This window comes from Myotis brandtii, unplaced genomic scaffold, assembly GCF_000412655.1.
Source record: "Myotis brandtii unplaced genomic scaffold, ASM41265v1 scaffold455, whole genome shotgun sequence".
NCBI classification, from domain to species: domain Eukaryota; kingdom Metazoa; phylum Chordata; class Mammalia; order Chiroptera; family Vespertilionidae; genus Myotis; species Myotis brandtii.
In genome coordinates this window covers 1,861,763-1,881,328 of record NW_005367384.1, presented here as the reverse complement: position 1 = coordinate 1,881,328, position 19,566 = coordinate 1,861,763, and the positions used below count along the sequence as shown (strand labels likewise).

Genomic DNA, 19,566 nt, shown 5'->3' with positions numbered 1-19,566 from the left:
GTTAGAAATGTTGGCAAGGAAGGTGAGAAATAGCAGAACTACCAGGGTCATTGCCTCAAGTGAAAGATTTTTCAAGATAGAGGAAACCTGAGCATGTTTTTTAAAAGAGAGGAAGAAAGGAGCAAAGAGGAAAGATTGGAAATGCAAGAAATCCTCAAAGTTTGGGAAGCAGGCAGATGGCCTCTGCCTGGTTCTGCCGTCGCATTGCCCAGCACTCTCCACTCTTGTTCCCTGCAGGCCTGCCTTGCTGAATGGCTGTCTTTCCACAAATGCACACATTCTCTGTAGCCGCTGGACCTTCACACATGCCCTTCCCTCTTCTTGGATCCCTTTTCCCCAACTAAGCTCTTCTTATCCTCTACGTTTCAGCTTTAAGGAGTGACTTTCTCATCAAGGCCTTCCCCGACGCATCCCCAACCTAAATTGATAGTCTCATTTGTAGCAACCTGTTCTTTTCCATCATTGAACTTAGCACATTTTATATTTTGTGTGTGCATGAGCTGGCTGAATGTCTGTCTTCCTCCCTAGAATGTAAGCTCTTTGAGGCAGGGACTTTGTCCCTCCTTATATGTTTTTTAATATATTTTTATTGATTTCAGAGAAGAAGGGAGAGGGAGAGAGAGACAGAAACATCAGTGATGAAAGAGAATCATTAATTGGCTGCCTCCTGAGAACCACCCTACTGGGGATCGAGCCCGAAACCCAGGCATATGCCCTTCACCAGAATCGAACCCAGGACCCCTGAGTCCACAGGTTGACGCTCTATCCACTGAGCCAAACCAGCTAGGGCAGTTCCTCCTTATTTATCAAACCCTAAGTGCATTGCCTTCCACACTATAAATGTTCAATATAAAACGTTCACTGCATAGATAGTGAGTATCACCACAACAGTAATAGTAATAGCTACCATTTGTTGAGTGCTCATTAGGTGCTAAGGACTTGGCAAACATTCTCCTTCCTATGCTTTGGACAATCCTATGAGGTAGTGACTATTTTACAAATCAGGACACTGAGTTTCAGCCTTAGGTGGTTTGTCCAAGGTTAAAAGGCTTATGAATGAAGGATCCCAGCTCTGCATCCAGTGGGGCACCTTCCCCAAAGGGCCAGAGAGAGATTGGAGGTGTGGGTGAAGAAACAAAAGCACTATATCTAAGTAGTCAGCTACAACTTACCATGCAGCGTGTTTAGAAGACTGTGCTAGACCCATGTGAACAAAATAAGAGAGATGAGCTGTGCTTTCAGAGCCATAGGAGTGTTGTGACCCTCTGGACCCCATCCAGGGAGGAGTGAAGGGCCAGGACAAAGGTCAGCTGGAGGGACCTACGTCCCATTCTAGGAAGGCCCGAGTGTGTTCAGCAGAAATTCCTGACAAATCTGCTTGGAAGTGGAAGGGGAGCCTCCAGAGCCTGAGTGGGCAGGGCTGTTCTGCTCTAACCAGAGGCAGGGTAAGATGTGGCTTACTGTGGATAAGGATAGGGAGGGAGAGAAGAACAAGGACCGCCATGTGGATGTAGGGTGGGGGTAGGGGTGGTAGAAAGCCATAGAGTGAGCCAAGCCACAGAGACCCAGTCAGGTTTCCACAGATCTCTGAGGGGCAGGGTGGAGTGTCCATGGCCTCGGGAGTTTCATTCTGATACTACCCACCAGGGTGAGAGGGGGGAGGTGCCCGGGCCCCTGGTCCACTCTGAACTGTCCATCACTGCTCCTTTCTAATTATTAATACGTGCGCTCTGTAAACATTGTGGACCATTTAAAAAGTCCAGAGAAAAGTTTTAACAGTGAAGAGAAGCCAGGAGCCATCCCTCAGTCCTGAGATAGCAGCTGTGTATTTTACTTTCTTCTTTTTATTTTCTTTGTGTATGTTTGCTTACAAAGTTGGGACTGTATTTATGATATATACTTTGCTATCTTTACCTGGCATAATAGTATAAACATTCTTTCAAGTCAAAGTCACATCGGCCCTAGATGGTTTGGCTCAGTGGATATGCGTCAGCCCTCAGACTGAAGATCCTGGGTTCTGGTCAAGGGCACATACCTCAGTTGTGAGCTCCATCCACCAGGGCCCGGGGCACGTGTGGGAGGCAACCAATCAATGTGTTTCTCTCAAGTAGATGTTTTTCCGTCTCTGACTCTCCCCCTCCCTTCAATTCTCTTTTTAAAAAAAATCAGCCCTAACCGGTTTGGCTCAGTGGATAGAGCGTCAGCCTGCGGACTGAAAGGTCCCAGGTTCGATTCCGGTCAAGGGCATGTACCTTGGTTGCGTGCACATCCCCAGTGGGGGGTGTGCAGGAGGCAGCTGGTTGATGTTTCTCTCTCATCGATGTTTCTGACTCTCTATCCCTCTCCCTTCCTCTCTGTAAAAAATCAATAAAATATATTTTTTTAAAAATCAATGGAAAAATATCCTCAGGTGAGGATTAACAAAAAACCACATCTCATATTTGAAGATTTTCACACCCGTTTTACAAACACCAGAGTTGATTTCAGTAATAGAAATTTGTGCAAGAAAAACATTTTTTTCGGTATATATTCTCTGAACCAGCCTAATTTAATTCAAGATTTTGGGGTTGCTTTTTTTTCCCTCCCATCTGCTACAACCTAGAAAGTCCTATGAGTTTGAAGATTTACTGCAGTCTTCCTCTGAGAACAGCAGGGTCGACTGGTATGCACAGACTAAGCTGGGGCTCACATGCACTTTATCAGAGGAGAACGTCTATGAAGACATTCTAGGTAAGAGGCCAAAATGTCTGTATATGGGTATGAGTGTGTCTCTGCGAAAGGGAGAAATGGGGCTGGGTGCTTTAATCTCTCTCTCTCTCTCTCCTCTCTCTCATACATGTACTCGAATGAATGAGAGAACAGGTCGGTGGGTGGGAGAGTGACCACAATGGAATATGTGAGAGAACATGGGGCTGGGGGGAGAAGAAGGGCTCTGTTGACCATCCAAGGAGGCAGTGCGGTGCAGCGTGGTTTGCACTGGAGACTTGGAGCCTCAATATCCTTGATCAAATCTTGGCTCTGCTATTTATTAGCTGTATGACATTGAGCTGGTGACTTAACATCTCTGAGCTTCAGTTCTCTCACCTGTACACTAAGGATGATGATAGCTACCTTCCAGGGTTGTTTGAGGGCTGGAGAAAGTGGTATGCAAAATACCTGGCTTATAACAAATGCTCAGTAATGTAGGGATTACTGAATGAAAGAAAACTAAAGACCACCGTACTCTCTCTGAAACCGTAGGAGTATGACAGTAATGGGGCATCAAAAATTCAGGCTAAATTGAATGTATACTATTATAAAGAAACTTTAGCCTCGCTCTGAATAATTCTTTCAGATTCCAAAATCAGGTTCAGATTCACAAGAGTTTGTATGTATTTAAGTTTGGTGAGTTAGCCCAGTCATAAGAAAATATGAAATATTATCATTTGCAACAATATGGATGGATCTTGAGAATATAATGCTAAGCAAAATAAGTCAGACAGAAAAAGTCAAGAACTATATGACTTCACTCATGTGGGGTTTAAAAATGAAAGCAACAAATGAACTAACATGACAAACAAAAATTCATAGACACAGACAACAGTATGGTGGTTCCCAGAGGGAAGGCAGGTGGGGATGTAGTAAAGGGAAAAGGGGGTCAAATATATGGTGACAAAAGATGATTTGACTTTGGGTGGTGGACACACAATGCAATATACAGATGCTGTATCATAGAATTATACACTTGAAACCTATATAATCTTATTAACCAAGGTCACCCCAATTAATTTAATTTTAAAATTTTAAATAAATACATTCAGTGAGTTAAATTATCTTCAGGGAAGATCACAGTTTCAGTGAGCTGTGAGCTCAGACCAGCATCTGCATTTTGGGGATAGGAGTGGGGGCAGGGGAAGAAACCCACATGTGACCGTATACAAGGGGCAGGGAAGGCATATACACACATACATGCATGTAATGAACTCCAGAATTGCTGTGTCCAAGCTGCTGGAGATGGGTTCCTGCCATTAGGCTTCCCAAATCCAAAGCAGGAATGAGATCTGGATTTTCCTCAGCAGTGAGGCTACCTGACAGGGAAGCTCTCCTTACAAGGAACAGAAACCCACTGGAAACAACAAAGAGAGTTGGTTGGCTCATGTGACCAGAACTGGCTTCTTCCTCATTTCTTATTTCTCAGGTTAGCTCCATTCTCAGCAGGTTTCCCAAGTTCCCTTGATGGCTGCCATTGGCTCCCTGGAGGGAGAGTCTGTATCCTGAAAGTCCCAGCAAAAATCCCGAGGCTGGCCCCAGCTAGACCAGTGTAGGTCCCTTGTTCACCTTCAGAGCCCATGAATGCCATGCAGTGATTGGCTTAGACTTGGGGTATGGGTCCTTCCTGGCACAGGTCACTGAGACAGGGACTCTGGAGACTCCGATTGGCTAAAGCCCTAAAATGGGAGTGGAGTTAATCTCACACATCTAAGAACGGGAAATGGGGAGTTACCAAGAGAAGAACAAATCAGGGTCTGTTACCAAGAGAAGAACAAATAGATAGCAAGACATCAGACATCTCCACATGGAGAGGCCTGGATGCTAGGTAGATCCGGTAAGGAAAACCGCAACGTTCCCAGTTCCTGACCCACTGCCTTTGACCACAGACCTGCCAACGAAGGAAAACCCTTATGAGGACATTGACTTACATGGTCGCTGCCTGGGAAAGAAATGTGTCTTGAATTTTCCTGGTTCTTCCGCCTCTTCAATCTCTGACACATCCACCAAGGTATGAGCCCTCAAGGGAGTGTTGGGGGGCAAGGGGTCCCCAGCACCATGTCTTGAGCAGCCTGTAGCTCTGGGTTCCACTGGAATGCCAGGCCACCCTCAGCTCCAGGCTCCAAGATCTACATTAGCTGCCTTCCTGCTCTTTCTGCCTCTAATTCTGGAGCCTTCTGTTCAACAAAGTTTCCTAAAGTATCATTTTAGCTTCTTCTGGTTTCAGAAACCTCCCCAACTAGGCAAATAAGATAGTGGATAGCCATAGAGCCGTTAAGAAGAGTGTCATAAAACAAACTCTAAACTATAGAAAGACACCATTTGTGGGTATTTTAAATGAAAGAATATATATCCTATATAATAAAAGACTAATATGCAAATTGACCAAACGGCAGAACAAACCGGTTGCTATGATGTGCACTGACCACCATGGGGCAGACACTCAACACAGGGGGAGCGCCACTCAGCCAGAAGCTGGGCTCATGGCTGGTGAGTGCAGAGGTGGTGGCGGGAGCCTCTCCTGCCTTCATGGCAGCGCTAAGGATGTCCAAGGGCTCCCGGGCTGCGATAGAGCGCAGGCCAGCCTGAGGGGACCCCCCCCCCCAAGTGCACAAATTTCGTGCACCGGGCTTCTAGTATACGTATATATGTAATCTCATATATGTTTTTTCATGTAGAAGACCTCTGTAAGGATACTTAAGAATGAGTAAGTGGGTGCCTCTGTGGAGATGTATGAATGTCTGAGTACCTGGTAGTCAGGGTAGAAGACTGACATTTTTTACAAAATATCCTTTTGAACCTTTGAATTATGTATGTATAGATAATATAACTATATTGACATACATGATTATTTCAACATATTGCCTATAGGACTGAATTCATACTCCTTACCATTGCATTAAATTTCCTTCATAGAAAATAATAATTAATAAATAAATTTCCTTCATAATTGATCCCTGGATATCATTACTACCTAATTTCACAATGCTCCTACATACAAAAGCTCCCCTCCCAGGAGAGCCTACTGACTACCCCCTGATATAATTGGCCCAGGATTAGCAAACTTTTTCTCTAAAGGGCTAGAAAGTAAATATACAATCTCTGTTGTGACTACTCCCTAAAGCCAAAAAAGAAAGGCTTAGCTCTTTTCTTCCCCTTCCTGCTGGACTAAAAACACCTGGGTCCTCTGTCCCCAAAATAGCTCAGCAAGTAGGCTTCGTGTCAATGGGAACTTGGAAGTTCAGAGGCAGCTCTCCTGCAGAAAGTAATCCAGTTCCTAATGCACAAGTCCGATAGCCACCGATCCCTGTAGGCTGTTTGGGGCCATTGCAAGTCATCGGCAGAACTCTGTCCACGCTCCCTTCTCTGCTGTCCTACACTGGGTGTCTGGTTTGTGCCCCCATTCTGGGGACAGCTGCGGACTTTTCCACTCCCTCCATTTAGCTCCTCAAATATTCATGCCACATCTGGGCGACATGTGGATCCTTAGAACTTGCTGAAGCAGTTCCTTCTTCTGTGACGACCTCCTCTACCAGTCACAGAAAGGTTCTGAATGATATTTCATCATTTTAATGTAATGTCATTACGCTACACTAGGGTTTTCACCTATTTAGACTGTCCCAGTAGAAAAGGACATTTGGACAAACGCGCTAGAAAGGAGCAGACGTGCAGCCAGAGGCAACGCTAATGCCTGCACACACAGTGCTAGGTCCTGAGAAGGGCCGTGCTCTTTTCCTGCTCTGTGAGACCCACCATCCCACACCTCCAACAGCACAGTGAACAAGGCAGGAACTGATGTTTATAATGAGGGAAATATAGGCTCCTATGAGAAATTATTTTTTATGTATTGACACCTAAGGGGAAAATGTATCACTAACTAGCATTCTCTGGTTGCCTGCATAGGCCCCCCACACCAACACTCAGTCGTAGCTACTGAGAGGCAGCATCTGATCAAAGGCAGCATCTGATCAAAGGTGTTAGAGCCTGACTGCCTCCATTCAGAATTGCCTAGGCCTCTTGTTAGCTGTGAGACTTTGGGCAAATGATCTCATCTTCATGTGTTAGTTTTTCATTGGTAAAATAGGAATAATAATAGCATACTCCTCTTCGGGGATTTATGAAGATTAATCAAATTAATCATTGTAAGCCATTTAGACTAGTGCCTGTAACATAAGTACTATTTATATTTGCTAAATGCATAGAATAACGCCTTTAATATATATTCTTTTAAAAATAAGCTTATATTCAGGGGAGTGAAAAGAAAAAACTTGCTGACCCTTGCAAAGTCCAAGCTTTATACCCTCACTTTCCAAGGCCTTCCACAGACAATTGAATGTCTTCACTATTGTACTGGTCTGTTTGCTCTTCCTCACCTCTATGTCTATTCTCAGATTGTGCTGCATACTTGATAATGCTTGGACAGCCCATCAAGTCCTCTTTTTATCAGCTAAACAGCTACTGAAATTCCACTCCCTCATGAAAGCTCCCTGGACATCTGGGGCTTTGGGGGAGTGCTTGGGGCACTCCAAGGCCCCTCCCTCCAGCAGTGTGACCACACGCAGCCTCCACCAGGTCTTTTACACCCTTTAGAAAATTGTGACGAGTTTTGATTCCTTTCTCTTTGTTTTCCTCTCAGACCTTTTCATAGGTCAGATGTTCTCTGAACAAACACTCCACAATCTAAATTTCTAATGAAAACAGATACCTGCTTTTTGCCAACAATTTGATATAAGATTCTAATGCAGTGAAAGAATTGGGGCCATTTCCTTGGATTTCATTGCTGATGCAATTTGGTCTTTAAGAAGGCTCACTATTGCCCTGGCCAATGTAGCTCAGTTGATTGAGCATCATCCTGTACACTGAAAGGTCGCAGGTTCGATACCCAGGCAGGGCACATACCCAGGTTGCGTGTTCGATCCTCATTTAAAGTGCATACATGAGGCAACCAATTGATGTTTCTCTCTCACATCGATGTTTCTGTCTCTCCCTCTTCCTTCTTCTCTCTAAAACCAATGAAAACATATCCTCAAGTGAGGATTTTTTTTTTTAAAAGGCTCATTATTATTTCTTGTTCTTGTGCTGCATCATTATTAAGATGCCCATAGTGAGCAAACCCGGTGGCCTCTTGCTGTACTCAGAACTTGCAGTACTCAGCAATTGATGCTCCCTGTAGGCCCGTGATAAAACATTGCAGCAGGCCACTTAGAAAGGCTAGGAACCTTTCTTCCTGGCGGCCTTTAAAAAGAAAAGGTCCTGAAGTTATTGTTACACACTATTTGAAACGAAACAAGAGTGGAGAAATGAATGGAATAAAATAAGCCTATTCTGTGGAGTTCAAGATATGATAAATGTGGGCTTATAAAATGATATTAAGAGAAAGGCTCATTCATTAATGAAATAGGGATAAGTTAGATGGGGAAGAATCAATTTAAACTAACATACAATAAAATTCATTACTGACATTAAGTTCAAAATAAATTAAGAACATATAGAAAAAAATGGAATTATTTATTAAATCTATAAAAAGATAATAGATTTTCTAGGTCAAGCATGTCAAACTCGAGGCCCGCGGGCAGCATGCGGCCCAGCCAATGTAACAGTATGTAAGAAATGTTTTAATAAAAATTTCATAACTTAATTTTTACAATATTCTATTATACATAATTATTAATAACGACTACAACGTTCGCTAATGACTAATTACTATAATCGTGTTGCATTCATTTCCCTTATGTGCCTTATGCACAGGCGCACCATTTCTCTCCACTAATACTAGCAGCGAATATTTTAGCAGCCGATTGCCGGAAATATTTTGCTTTCGGAGAACAAGAAAAATAGGTTTGTTTGGTTTTTTGTGTGTTTTTTAAAATATACTTTTATTGATTTCAGAGAGGAAGGGAGAGGGAGAGATAGAAGCATCAATGATGAGAGGGAATCATTGATTGGCTACCTCCTGCACGCCCCTACTGGGGATCAAGCCAGCAACCCGGGCATGTGCCCTTGGCCAGAATTGAACCCGGGACCCTTCAAACCTCAGGTTGATGTTCTATCCACTGAGCCAAACCAGCTAGGGCAAGAGAAATAGGTTTATTTGCGTTATGCTTATTTGTGCAGTTATTCAATGTCTGGTAAGTTAATGTTCAAGAAAAAATATTAATTTTTATTAAAATTTCTATTATTTTATGTTAACGGTTACTCATTATTTCAGCATGTCTCTATCGAAATAAACCTATGTTTCTACGAAAATTGAAGCTTTTGTTTTTTTGCGGCCCACATAAACTTAAACCTTGTTTACTTGGCCTGTGTTAACCTTTGAGTTTGACATGCTTGTTGTAGGTAAAGATTAAATCTCTCACAAAGGAAAGGATAAACATTTTCATATATAAAAATGTTATGCGAGAGATTCCACATATCCAACATATAAATAAAAGTGCACTTGCAGCAAAATTGACAAATAGTTAATATCTGATCTATATAGAGAGCTCATTCAAATTAATAAGAAAAACACTGGGATTCCAAAAGAATATAAACTATATACTAAATAAAAATGCAGTTTGCATATTAAAGTATGAAAAAAGTCAGTGTCATAGAGAAAGAAAAAGAAATAACTTATACTGAGTGCCTGTTGTTTATTAGGCCCTTTGCTAGGTGTCTTATCTAATTTATTATTTTAAAAAAGAGACTTTGCAACTGTATTTATAGTCTCATAAAATGTGAGTCTTGGAAGTACCTTTAGAGAACATGTAGTCAAAGTAGTTATTTTATTAGTATTTCTTATTTAGTGAATAGTTAATACATTCATGTGGTTCAGAATTTAAGGGGTATGAAAGTCCTCCTCTTCCCGGACCCTCTTTCTCTCCCCGAGAGAAACCACTGAATTGCTGTGATTCTTTGTAGAACTGTGCATATACCAGCAGAATAGCTCTGTAAAACACACATACAAAGCCCAGCACACTATACTGACTAGTCTACACTTTGCACTGTGCTTTTTATGCTTAACAATTTATACCAGAGATAACCTTCCATATCAGTACATTACGATTTTTTACACCTGCATTGTATTACACTGTATAGATCTACAATAATTTATTTGACCAGCCTCCATTGATAGACATTTAGGTTGTTTCCAGTATTTTATGTTTACACATCATAGCACATTATACAATAGACTTTGCACAGTATAACTTTCCTTGTACAGTATAACTTTGTACAAGTATGAGCATATCAGTAGGGCAAATTTGCTGAAGCAGTCTATACGACTGAATTCACACTTGTATTGGAATTGCTGGGTGAAGGGTATGTCAATTTGTGAATTTGTTGATACTGCTACATTGCCCTCCATAGAGTTGTAACAATTTCCAGTCACCCCAAGAGAATTAATAAAGTTTTTATCTTTGCTAATCCTTGAGTGAAAAATAATTCCACAATGGCATTTTAATTTTCTTTTCTCTTATGAGTGACACTAAGAACCTTTTCATATATCTAAGAACCATTGTATTTTCTTTTCTATAAACTTCCCATTCTTTTGCCTATTTTTCTTTTGAATTGTTAATCTTCTCATTTATTTGTAGTGTGCATTAGAAAAATGAGCTCTGTGAGTTACCTAATTTTTTTGGTTGGCTTTTAACCTTAAAGCAACTCGTTTTTAGAAATAAGACAATGAGGCCCAGAGACGTGAAATTCCTTATCTAGGAGGCAATCAGCTTGTCAGCGGCAAGGTCAAAGCTAGGCTTAAGTGTTGTACTGTGTGTATACTGTGTATACCCTGTATACCGTGTATACTGTGTGCCTTGGGTTGTCAGAAACCCTCATCTGTTAAGTAGTGATTAAACCAAGTTAGCTCCCACCTGTCTAAAAAAGAGCATTAGACCTGTGTTATTTATTATACCAATTTTCCATAATTGGATGATAAGTGTTAATAGACAAGTTCAACGGACCTGGGAACCTAGACCAGTTCCCCTTCTCAATCTCATGGTCTCTGGCATCACCAGTGATCGCCCAGTTCATCCCTTTAGTATTTATTTATCCTTCTTTCCCCTCACAGCAGTTATTGTCCAAACCTGCTTTTTTCCGGCAAAATTCAGACAGGAGGAACTTCAAACTTCTGGACACTAGGAAGCTGAGTCGGGATGGAATGGGGTCCCCTTCCAGAATCAGCCCCCCCTCCACTCCCAGCAGCCCCGACGACATTTTCTTTAACCTTGGAGACCTGCCAAATGGCAGGAAGAAGAGAAAGATACCCAAGGTAAGGCTTGCAGCAAACTTCGTCTTCAGATACGCACCCCACCTCCTGCAAAGGAAGGCTGCAGAGGAGTCTGAGCAGAGGACAATCCTGGGCCCTCTTCTGCCTGCTTTGTCACAGGCCAGGGGGACACCGGGAAGCCGGCAGGATGGGATGTCTGGGCCTTTGTCATAATAATTCTTGTGGCCCTGTAGCCTTTCACAGCACCATCCTCCTCCCAGCTGTAACTACTCTTCTGATTCAGACAGTGTTCCAATGCCCAGCCTCAAAAGGCCACATCTTCCTCTTTCATGACCTCAAGCAGTAGAGCTCCTTCCTCCATGCCCTGTGCCAGTGTCAGCACCCACTGCAGAGACAGCACTGGTGGTCTGGTGCTCTGGCCTGTGGTTATGCCCTGAGGGATCCAAGAAAGGAGGATTTACTGTGACATTCCAAGGGTATGTTATCTTAGATGCAAAAAGACTATAGACAGGCTTACTTAAGGTAAAGGCTGACCTTTCTCAAGGCCTGTAAGCCTAGGACATGACTGTTGCCATGACTTGCTTTTAGTTAGGAATTTTTATGTTCAGACTCTCCGATGTGGTTACTTTCAGTCTCTGAGTTTGTAAGGCCTCCATGCAGGCCTCCCCTGAGCTTTTCCAGTTTAGTATGCGACCCCTTTTTCATCCACATGTTTAATTTGCACCAGTTTATTTCCTCTTACTTTACTGCCTGAAATTAAAGTGAATTGCCACCGTTTAAACAGCACACAGGCACTGGGTCAAATAGCCTTTTGACAGGCCTAATCAAACCAGAGAAAAATCAGCATGTTTTACCATCACGTTACACAAAATCTTATAAAAACTTGAGCCATAGCATGGCATCACTCGGTGCTGAGGTGAGGGCTCAGCACCCGTAATCCCTGGGCCCTTCCCATTCAGACATTCTTTGGCATGGTTCCCACGAAAGGGGCCCTTCTGGGAGCTTTTTTATGCTTTCTCTTCCTTTTCTTGTTTTGTTTTGGGGGCAAAAGCTTTTTCCCAAACCACAGTGATATTGGAATATTGAAAGGGGAGCAGCCATCACACCGTTAACCGATGAAATCATCCTCCCTGGTGTCTCAGCTGGAGGTGTTAGCATATTTAGACAACACCGCTCATACATCAGTGAGGATGGCAGCCTCCTTTAGTGTTCCTGACAGCCACGTTCCTGTCTGGCAGAAAAGACGCCAGTGGGCCAGTGGGACATGTCTCCTCCCTGCCCCTTTCCCTGGCCCTCCATCATTCTGGAAGAGAATGGGCAGTGAAGGGATCCCAGCTGCACATGGGGAGTAGGCTGCCAACACTGGTGTTTCTTCTCTTGGTGTCTGGCAGCTGGTGTTGCGAATCAATGCCATTTATGAGGCCCGAAGAGGAAAGAAACGAGTGAAGAGGCTGTCCCAGTCAACAGAGAGCAACTCAGGAAAAGGTAGGAGCATCCCCCAGAGGATCTGAAAACAGATTCTTCCTAGAAGTGGATTCCTGTTGCTTTGGGCTGGCCACCAAGAGAACAAGCTGGTGCTTTGTGGATGTCTTCCTAGTCCCCAGGACGGTCCAACAGCCAGGAGCTCAGCTTGGTGGCATGTCCTCTGGTCCTCTCTCCCTGTCCTTCCATCCAGTGAGCCCAGGGCAGCATGCTCCAACCTCACTATGGGAGCAGTCCTACTTGCTTAGCATGCATAAAAGGGGCCAGTATCTTTTGCTGTATAATTTGATATAGGTACCATCTAATCCAGGGCCGAATTAATTTGGAAATACATTTTGTTGGACAAAGACATAATTTGTCCATTACATTTAAATAGACAAAAGGAAAACAGTCCTTCTAAACTAGAAATCTTGGCTTTGTGCTATCACATATAAAAAGTTTCCTACAGCCCTAGCTGGTTTGGCTCAGTGGATAGAGTTTCGGCCTGCGGACTGAAGGATCCTGGGTTCAGTTCCGGTCAAGGGCACATGCCTGGGTTGCAGACTCAACCCCCAGTAGGGGGTGTGCAGGAGGCAGCCGATCAATGATTCTCATCATTGATGTTTCTATCTCTCTCTTCCTCTCCCTTCCTTTCTGAAATCAATAAAAATATATTTTTTAAAAAGTTTCCTACATCAGAAAAACTCACATTTGCAACTTTCTTCCTTTTTTTTCGATCTAGTGACAGATGAGAACAGTGAGTCTGACAGTGACACCGAGGAGAAGCTGAAAGGTGAGAAGAGCTGTAGCCATGCCGGGACGGGGGTGTGGAGGGGCACAGGATGCTTGGGGGGGCGGTCAGTCCTCAGCATGACTAGGATGGGCCTGTTCCACTCCAGAGATGCAGGGTGGCTACACCTGCAGGGCCCCACTGTTCCCATGCCTTTCCGTTATGTCATAGGTGTGCTTCACACCTGAGTGAAGTACACCACCTCTGGCCTAAGTCTCCGGACACCTAGGGCTTTGGCCCTATTGTTCAAATGTCTGTATGATCTGGAGGAACTCACATAAGATCTCAGGGCCTCTAGCTCCTCATCTGTCATATGAAATCATTGAAATAATTAGTCCCTGTGGATCAAAATGTGGTGATTTAGGTCAGGCTTTGGTGAGTTTTCGGCAATTTCTCAGACCCCAGGTGGAAGTCAAAGAAAGCTGTAGCCCAGGGCTATGTTGTAAGGCGATGGAGATCCGTCCACCCAGTGGCCCTGCCTCATTCACCTCTAACATTCTGCTGCTACACAGCCCACCTAGAATAAAGCAGGCTCGTTTCCATTGCACAGAATGGTGAAGGCAGATGGGAGTTCTTGGGTTAGTCAGGTCTCTCTTGGTTGAGTCACAGGGGATGTTTACAAAGCTCCCAGCTCCAAAAGCTCTATGGTTTGGGTTTTGTCACATCCCACAATTGGAAAGATGAGGGAAATGAGGGAGAGGAGGAGTCAGTGTCTCCACCCCATCTGACAGAGGAATGCAAGGATTGCTCCTGGCCCAGCCCCAAGTCAGACAGCAAATCCATGGTGGAGCAGAAGCCCAACATTCCAAGTTCCTGCACCCCAATTACCAATTAGCCTGGCGGCCTAGAGAGTGTTCTCCTCCCAGAATTTTGGCAAAGATTCCAAAGAAAGAATTTCTACTAATTTTTTAAATGTGGGAACACTTTTGGAATTAGAAAAGTACTTTGAGCTGGGAATTACATAACCTGTTGCAGCTCTGTGCAATTGCACATTGGAAAATGGGTCATTTTCAGACTCTCTATCTCTCTCTCTCTCTCCCTCTCCCCCCCCCCCCCCCCCCCCCCAGCTCATAGCCGACGCCTGGTCAATGTGAAGTCCCGCCTGAAGCAGGCTCCAAGATACTCATCACTTGACCGAGAGCTTATCGAGTACCAGGAGAGGCAGCTCTTCGAGTACTTTGTAGTCGTGTCATTGCACAAGAAGCAGGCAGGGGCCTCCTACGTGCCAGAACTCACCCAGCAGTTCCCTCTGAAGGTACTGGGTGGGCCCGGCCTCTGTGGCCTGCCAGGCAACTGCAGAACTCATGGATTCAGGGAGGTGTGGGAGTCTAAGGATCACGTAGTGTCCAGATTCTCAACACTGGGTCCAAATTAGGGATGTCATGAAGAAACTTCTGCTGGAGAATTTGGGAGCTCACAGGAGGTGAGATCCAAGAACTCAGCGTGTGATCAAAAATACATCCTGAATTCCTGTGGTCTCTGTGCCAACCGTACCATCCTTCCCCCCTCCCCCGTCTCCTTATCCAACCACATTTTCCAACATATTCTAGAAGCCTCTTTCCCATCCCGCCACACAGTTCTCCCTAAGGAGTGTCACATTTGTTGCCATGCTAATAAACATCTGTATATGTACCGTGCACCTCTGTATGTGCATACATACAGGAATCCTATTCTGTTCTAACAGGGTTCATGGCTATGAGTATTGGGCTCTACCCATGTATTAAATCATGACACCTAAAATGAAATGGCCCTGAATAAAGCCTCAAATGGCGTGGCCAATACTATGTAAATTATTCTTAGGCTTTGACAGCAGTATTAAAGAGTTTCCATCACATTCTAGTTCAATCCAGCCAGAATTTACTGAAACCCTATTGCATTTAGCCCCAGCGGTTTCAAAGATGAGCAAAATGTGTTTTCTGTTCACACTGACAGGAGAGCACAAGATAAGCATACAGCCCAGCCAGCATGGCTCAGTGGTTGAGCATCGATCTATGAATCAGGGTACATGTCTGGGTTGTGGGCTCGATCCCCAGTGTGGGGTGTGCCAAAGTCAGCCAATCAATGATTCTCTCTCATCATTGATGTTTCTATCTCTTTCTCTCCCTCCCTTCCTTTCTGGAATCAATAAAAATATATATTTTTTAAAAAGGTAAGCATACAAAAGATTCAGGAGGTAGCATGTGACACTCTCCCTGTAGGGTTCATGCAGGCCCAAGGCTGAGGGTGTTCAGGTGGAGAGGAGCCTGTGTCCTGGCCCCCTGAGGGCCTTCCTTTACCATCACCACCCAAGTGAGGCCTAGGTTCCAGCTGCCCCTCCCTTCCTTTCCTGGGTCAGCCTTCCTTCTGTCCCACCGCAGTGGTTCAGCACTGCAATAAAGCCCTGTTCTTGGAGTTTAGGATGGAAACTCTACATAAATGAAGTGAGCCAAATTGGCACAGAGTCACCTTCATCCTGCTGACTTCTAGGGACAATCCCATGAAAACTCCCATGCTATGGACATGCCTAGATTGGGGACGATGTCCCCTGGCTAAGAGAGGCTGCTGGTTATCACTGACTCACAGTGCCATTGAGAACCACACATAGTGAGCGCCAAGGGAGGAAGGACTGTCCTGTCATCCTGTTTACTCCTTGGGGCCAAACACAATGTTGTATATGGCAGTACTTAATCAGTGTTCCAGGAATAAAGGCATTAGTTCATGAATTAGTTAATGAATTAATCACCGTCACTATTGAATGCTAGTTTCCAACCTGGAATCTCCAGACTGCTAGACATCCACATTGAAACTTTTTTGCCTGGAAAATTGCATAGTCACTGTTAAGAGATTAATCAGCAAATGTGTAAAGAAACAAGTGGCCCTGGCCAATGTGGCTCAGTTGGTTGGGTGTCAACCCATGCACCAAAATGTCACCGGTTCCATTCCTGGTTGGGGCACATGCCCAGGTTTCGGGCTCGATCCCCAGTAGGGGTTATGCAGGAGGCAGCCGAGCGATGTTTCCCTCTCACATCCATATTTATTTCTCTCTCTTCCCTTTCCCTTCCTCTCTCTCTAAAATCAATAAAAACGTATTTTAAACAGAAAAGAAAAAGTCACCTATAATCTCATTCCATAGAGATCAACACAGCATTTGTTGTGTTTTCTTCTAGTCTTTTTTCATATTATGATTTTCTGGCAAAACAGCATGGGGCAAAAGTAGGTTTATAGTTATTCATATAGAAAATAATACAGTAAATTACTAAAGAGTAATATAAGAATAAACTGTTTCATGTACACACAACTGAATAGTCTTTGTCCCATCCTGTACATGTATCATTTTTTAATCATGTTTTGTAAACCACTGATTATTTATAAACATATTCAATACAAATTGAATATGTATTGGCTCAGTGGATAGAGCAATGGCCTGTGGACTGAAGGATCCGGGTTCGATTCCGGTCAAGGGCACATGCCTGGATTGCAAATTCTAAATCATCATTTTTAAAATTAGATAATGCTCCATTATGTGAGCACCCTAATCTAGTTAACAACCTCCTCCTGCTGGAAATATGTCTTGTGGCCAGTGTTTCTTTAAATGTATTTTTTATGTTATCATGACCATTCCATACATGTATTTTGCATGCCACGCTACTTTATATCTACTTCCTTCACTCCGCTCACTCTATCAGAAGAACTGCTTCCTCTTTCTTTCTCCTTCTCTTTTCTAACTCATTTTCCTGAGTTTTATGTCCCACTCCTATAGTCACCGTACTCAAGGTTTATACTTCATATTTGCATGCTAGGAATCATTGTCATGTTCCATAAGATGTTTGCTGTCATGCAGTTCTCTATGACAATTTACAGAGACTGGGATATTTTCCAGCCATCTGTGATACTGGCTGTATTTGTGAGAGGGATCTGTTTGTGCTACTCCCTGTAAATGTGCTTATGTGGCCCTAGCTGGCGTGGCTCAGTGATTAGGGCATTGGCCTGAGCAACAGAGGGTTGAGGGTTCAATTCCCAGTAAAGGGCATGTACCTGGATTACAGGTTCAAACCCTGGCCCCAGTCCAGGCACATTTGGGGGGCAACCAATCCATGTGTCTCACATTGATGTTCCCTACTCTCCCTCCCTCCCTCCCCCACTTCCACTTTCTCTGGAAATCAATGGAAAAAAATATCCTTGGGTGAGGATTAACCAAAAAAATAAATAAATAATTAAACATTTAAAGAATTAGAAGCGCAGATTCCTGTTCATAAACAAAATAAGCAAACTCGTGGCTTTAAATATAATCTCTAAGTCAGACTTTATTCATTTGTTCTGTTTTTAAATAAGATGATGCTCACCTAGTCTATGGTGTCAGATAAATTGGAGAGAGAAAGACAAACTAGAGACTAAGATCATTTTTTAAAGATGTTTTTATTGATTTTAGAGAGAGAGGAAAGGAGAGGGGGAGAGAGAAACATCAGTTGGCTGCCTCCTGCATGCCCCCTGCTGAGAACAGAGTCTGCAACCTGGGCATGTGTCCTGACCCAGAATCGAACCAGCGACCTTTTGGTGCATTGGACTCCACTCAACCAACTAAGCTGTACCAGCCGGGGCAAGATCAGGTTTATTCCTAGCTCAGTTGTGTGATCATGAACAGATGACAACATCTCAGGGCTTAATTTCTTATCTCTAAAAGAAGACTGTGAGGCTGGATGATGTCTATTTTCCTTCTGGCTCTGACATTCAAGGACTCTGACGTGAGTTGAATTCACTGTATGATATAATGTGACTGGATGTATTCACTGAGAAGTGTTGTACACTTCTTTGCAGGACAGGCAACTTTGTTTGGGCCCAGAGGTTTGAAGTCTTGATTTGAGGCTCAGCCTTGCATACTCATGAGTCTCCTATTTGGAAGGGATTGCTATGACAGATTTTCCTTATTGATTAAAATAGTTATATTCCAGAATGGTAGGCATAGAAGACACTTCTCTAAAGCACACTGTTTTTCCTCCTGACTCCCCCATAAGACCATAGTTCAAACTGGCCTGGGGGAAATGGCCTCAGCAGAATGAGCTGGAAACCCTTCCAAGGAAGGGGGTTCGAAGGTGGCGGTCATGACTGTGGGAAGGTTGGAGATGTGGTCTGCCTCATTCTCCCATGCTATGGTTTATTCTCCAACCTTCTCTCACCCTTTTCCCTGCAGCTGGAAAGGTCTTTCAAGTTCATGAGAGAGGCTGAGGACCAGCTGAAGGCCATCCCCCAGTTCTGTTTTCCTGATGCCAAGGATTGGACTCCTGTCCAGCAGTTTACTAGGTAGGTGCTGGCATCTCCCCTCCCCACCCTCAAAGACTAAGGCGAGCCCTAGCCAGTTTGGCTCAGTGGATAGAGTGTTGGTCTGTGGACCAAAGGGTCCTGAGTTCAATTCCAGCCAAGGGCACGTGCCCCGGTTGCCAACTCAATCCCCAGTAGGGGGCCTGCAAGAGGCAGCCAATCAATGATTCTCTCTCATCATTGATGTTTCTATCTCTCTCACCCTCTTCCTTCCTCTCTGAAATCAATAAAAATATATATATTTTTTAAAAAGAATAATGCGAGAACTAGAGATGGGGTCATAGATGGCAGACCCCGTAAGTCAGGCCTACCATTAAGCGATCTTTTTGGACCTGGACTGAGGTTTCCCTCACCAGTGTTATTAAAACTTTCCTGATGATAAGAATAACCTTGCTAAGTATGCAGGTTCCCAGGCTGCTCACTCGTTCTGCGTATTTGTTTACTTCATGAGCCTTTGTGAAGGGCAATAAGGTCATTCTTAGTCTCGGGCAGTGGTTCTCAACCTTGGCTGCACATTAGAATCACCTGGGAATCTTTTTAAAAGCCTGATTTCTGGGCCTTATCCTCCGGAAATTCTGTTTCTTTGTTATGGGGTGGGGCCACAACATTAGTAATAAAGAAACAGAATTTCCGAAGGATGAGGCCCAGAAATCAGGATTTTAAAAAGATTCCCAGGTGATTCTAATGTGCAGCCAAGGTTGAGAACCACTGCCCGAGACTAAGAATGACCTTATTGCCCTTCACAAAGGCTCATGAAGTAAACAAATACGCAGAACGAGTGAGCAGCCTGGGAACCTGCATACTTAGCAAGGTTATTCTTATCATCAGGAAAGTTTTAATAACACTGGTGAGGGAAACCTCAGTCCAGGTCCAAAAAGATCGCTTAATGGTAGGCCTGACTTACGGGGTCTGCCATCTATGACCCCATCTCTAGTTCTCGCATTATTCTTTTTAAAAAATATATATATTTTTATTGATTTCAGAGAGGAAGGAAGAGGGTGAGAGAGATAGAAACATCAATGATGAGAGAGAATCATTGATTGGCTGCCTCTTGCAGGCCCCCTACTGG

The 19,566-nt window shown here is 43.8% G+C and overlaps 1 protein-coding gene across 5 annotated transcripts in view; it reads left to right on the top strand.

The window, feature by feature from the left end:
- The window catches only part of DENND2A (DENN/MADD domain containing 2A), a 136,018-nt gene that overhangs the window by 87,157 nt on the left and 29,295 nt on the right, over positions 1-19,566 (top strand). For 4 of the 5 annotated variants that reach the window (XM_005875010.2, XM_005875011.2, XM_014546730.1 and 1 more), the window contains 7 exons: positions 2,603-2,730; positions 4,638-4,759; positions 10,793-10,993; positions 12,343-12,436; positions 13,155-13,205; positions 14,270-14,457; positions 18,370-18,479. In XM_005875010.2, the coding sequence (XP_005875072.1) occupies positions 2,603-2,730; positions 4,638-4,759; positions 10,793-10,993; positions 12,343-12,436; positions 13,155-13,205; positions 14,270-14,457; positions 18,370-18,479 (894 nt within the window). The remainder of the gene's footprint in view (positions 1-2,602; positions 2,731-4,637; positions 4,760-10,792; positions 10,994-12,342; positions 12,437-13,154; positions 13,206-14,269; positions 14,458-18,369; positions 18,480-19,566) is intronic. The other variant, XM_005875013.2, reaches the window with a different exon arrangement.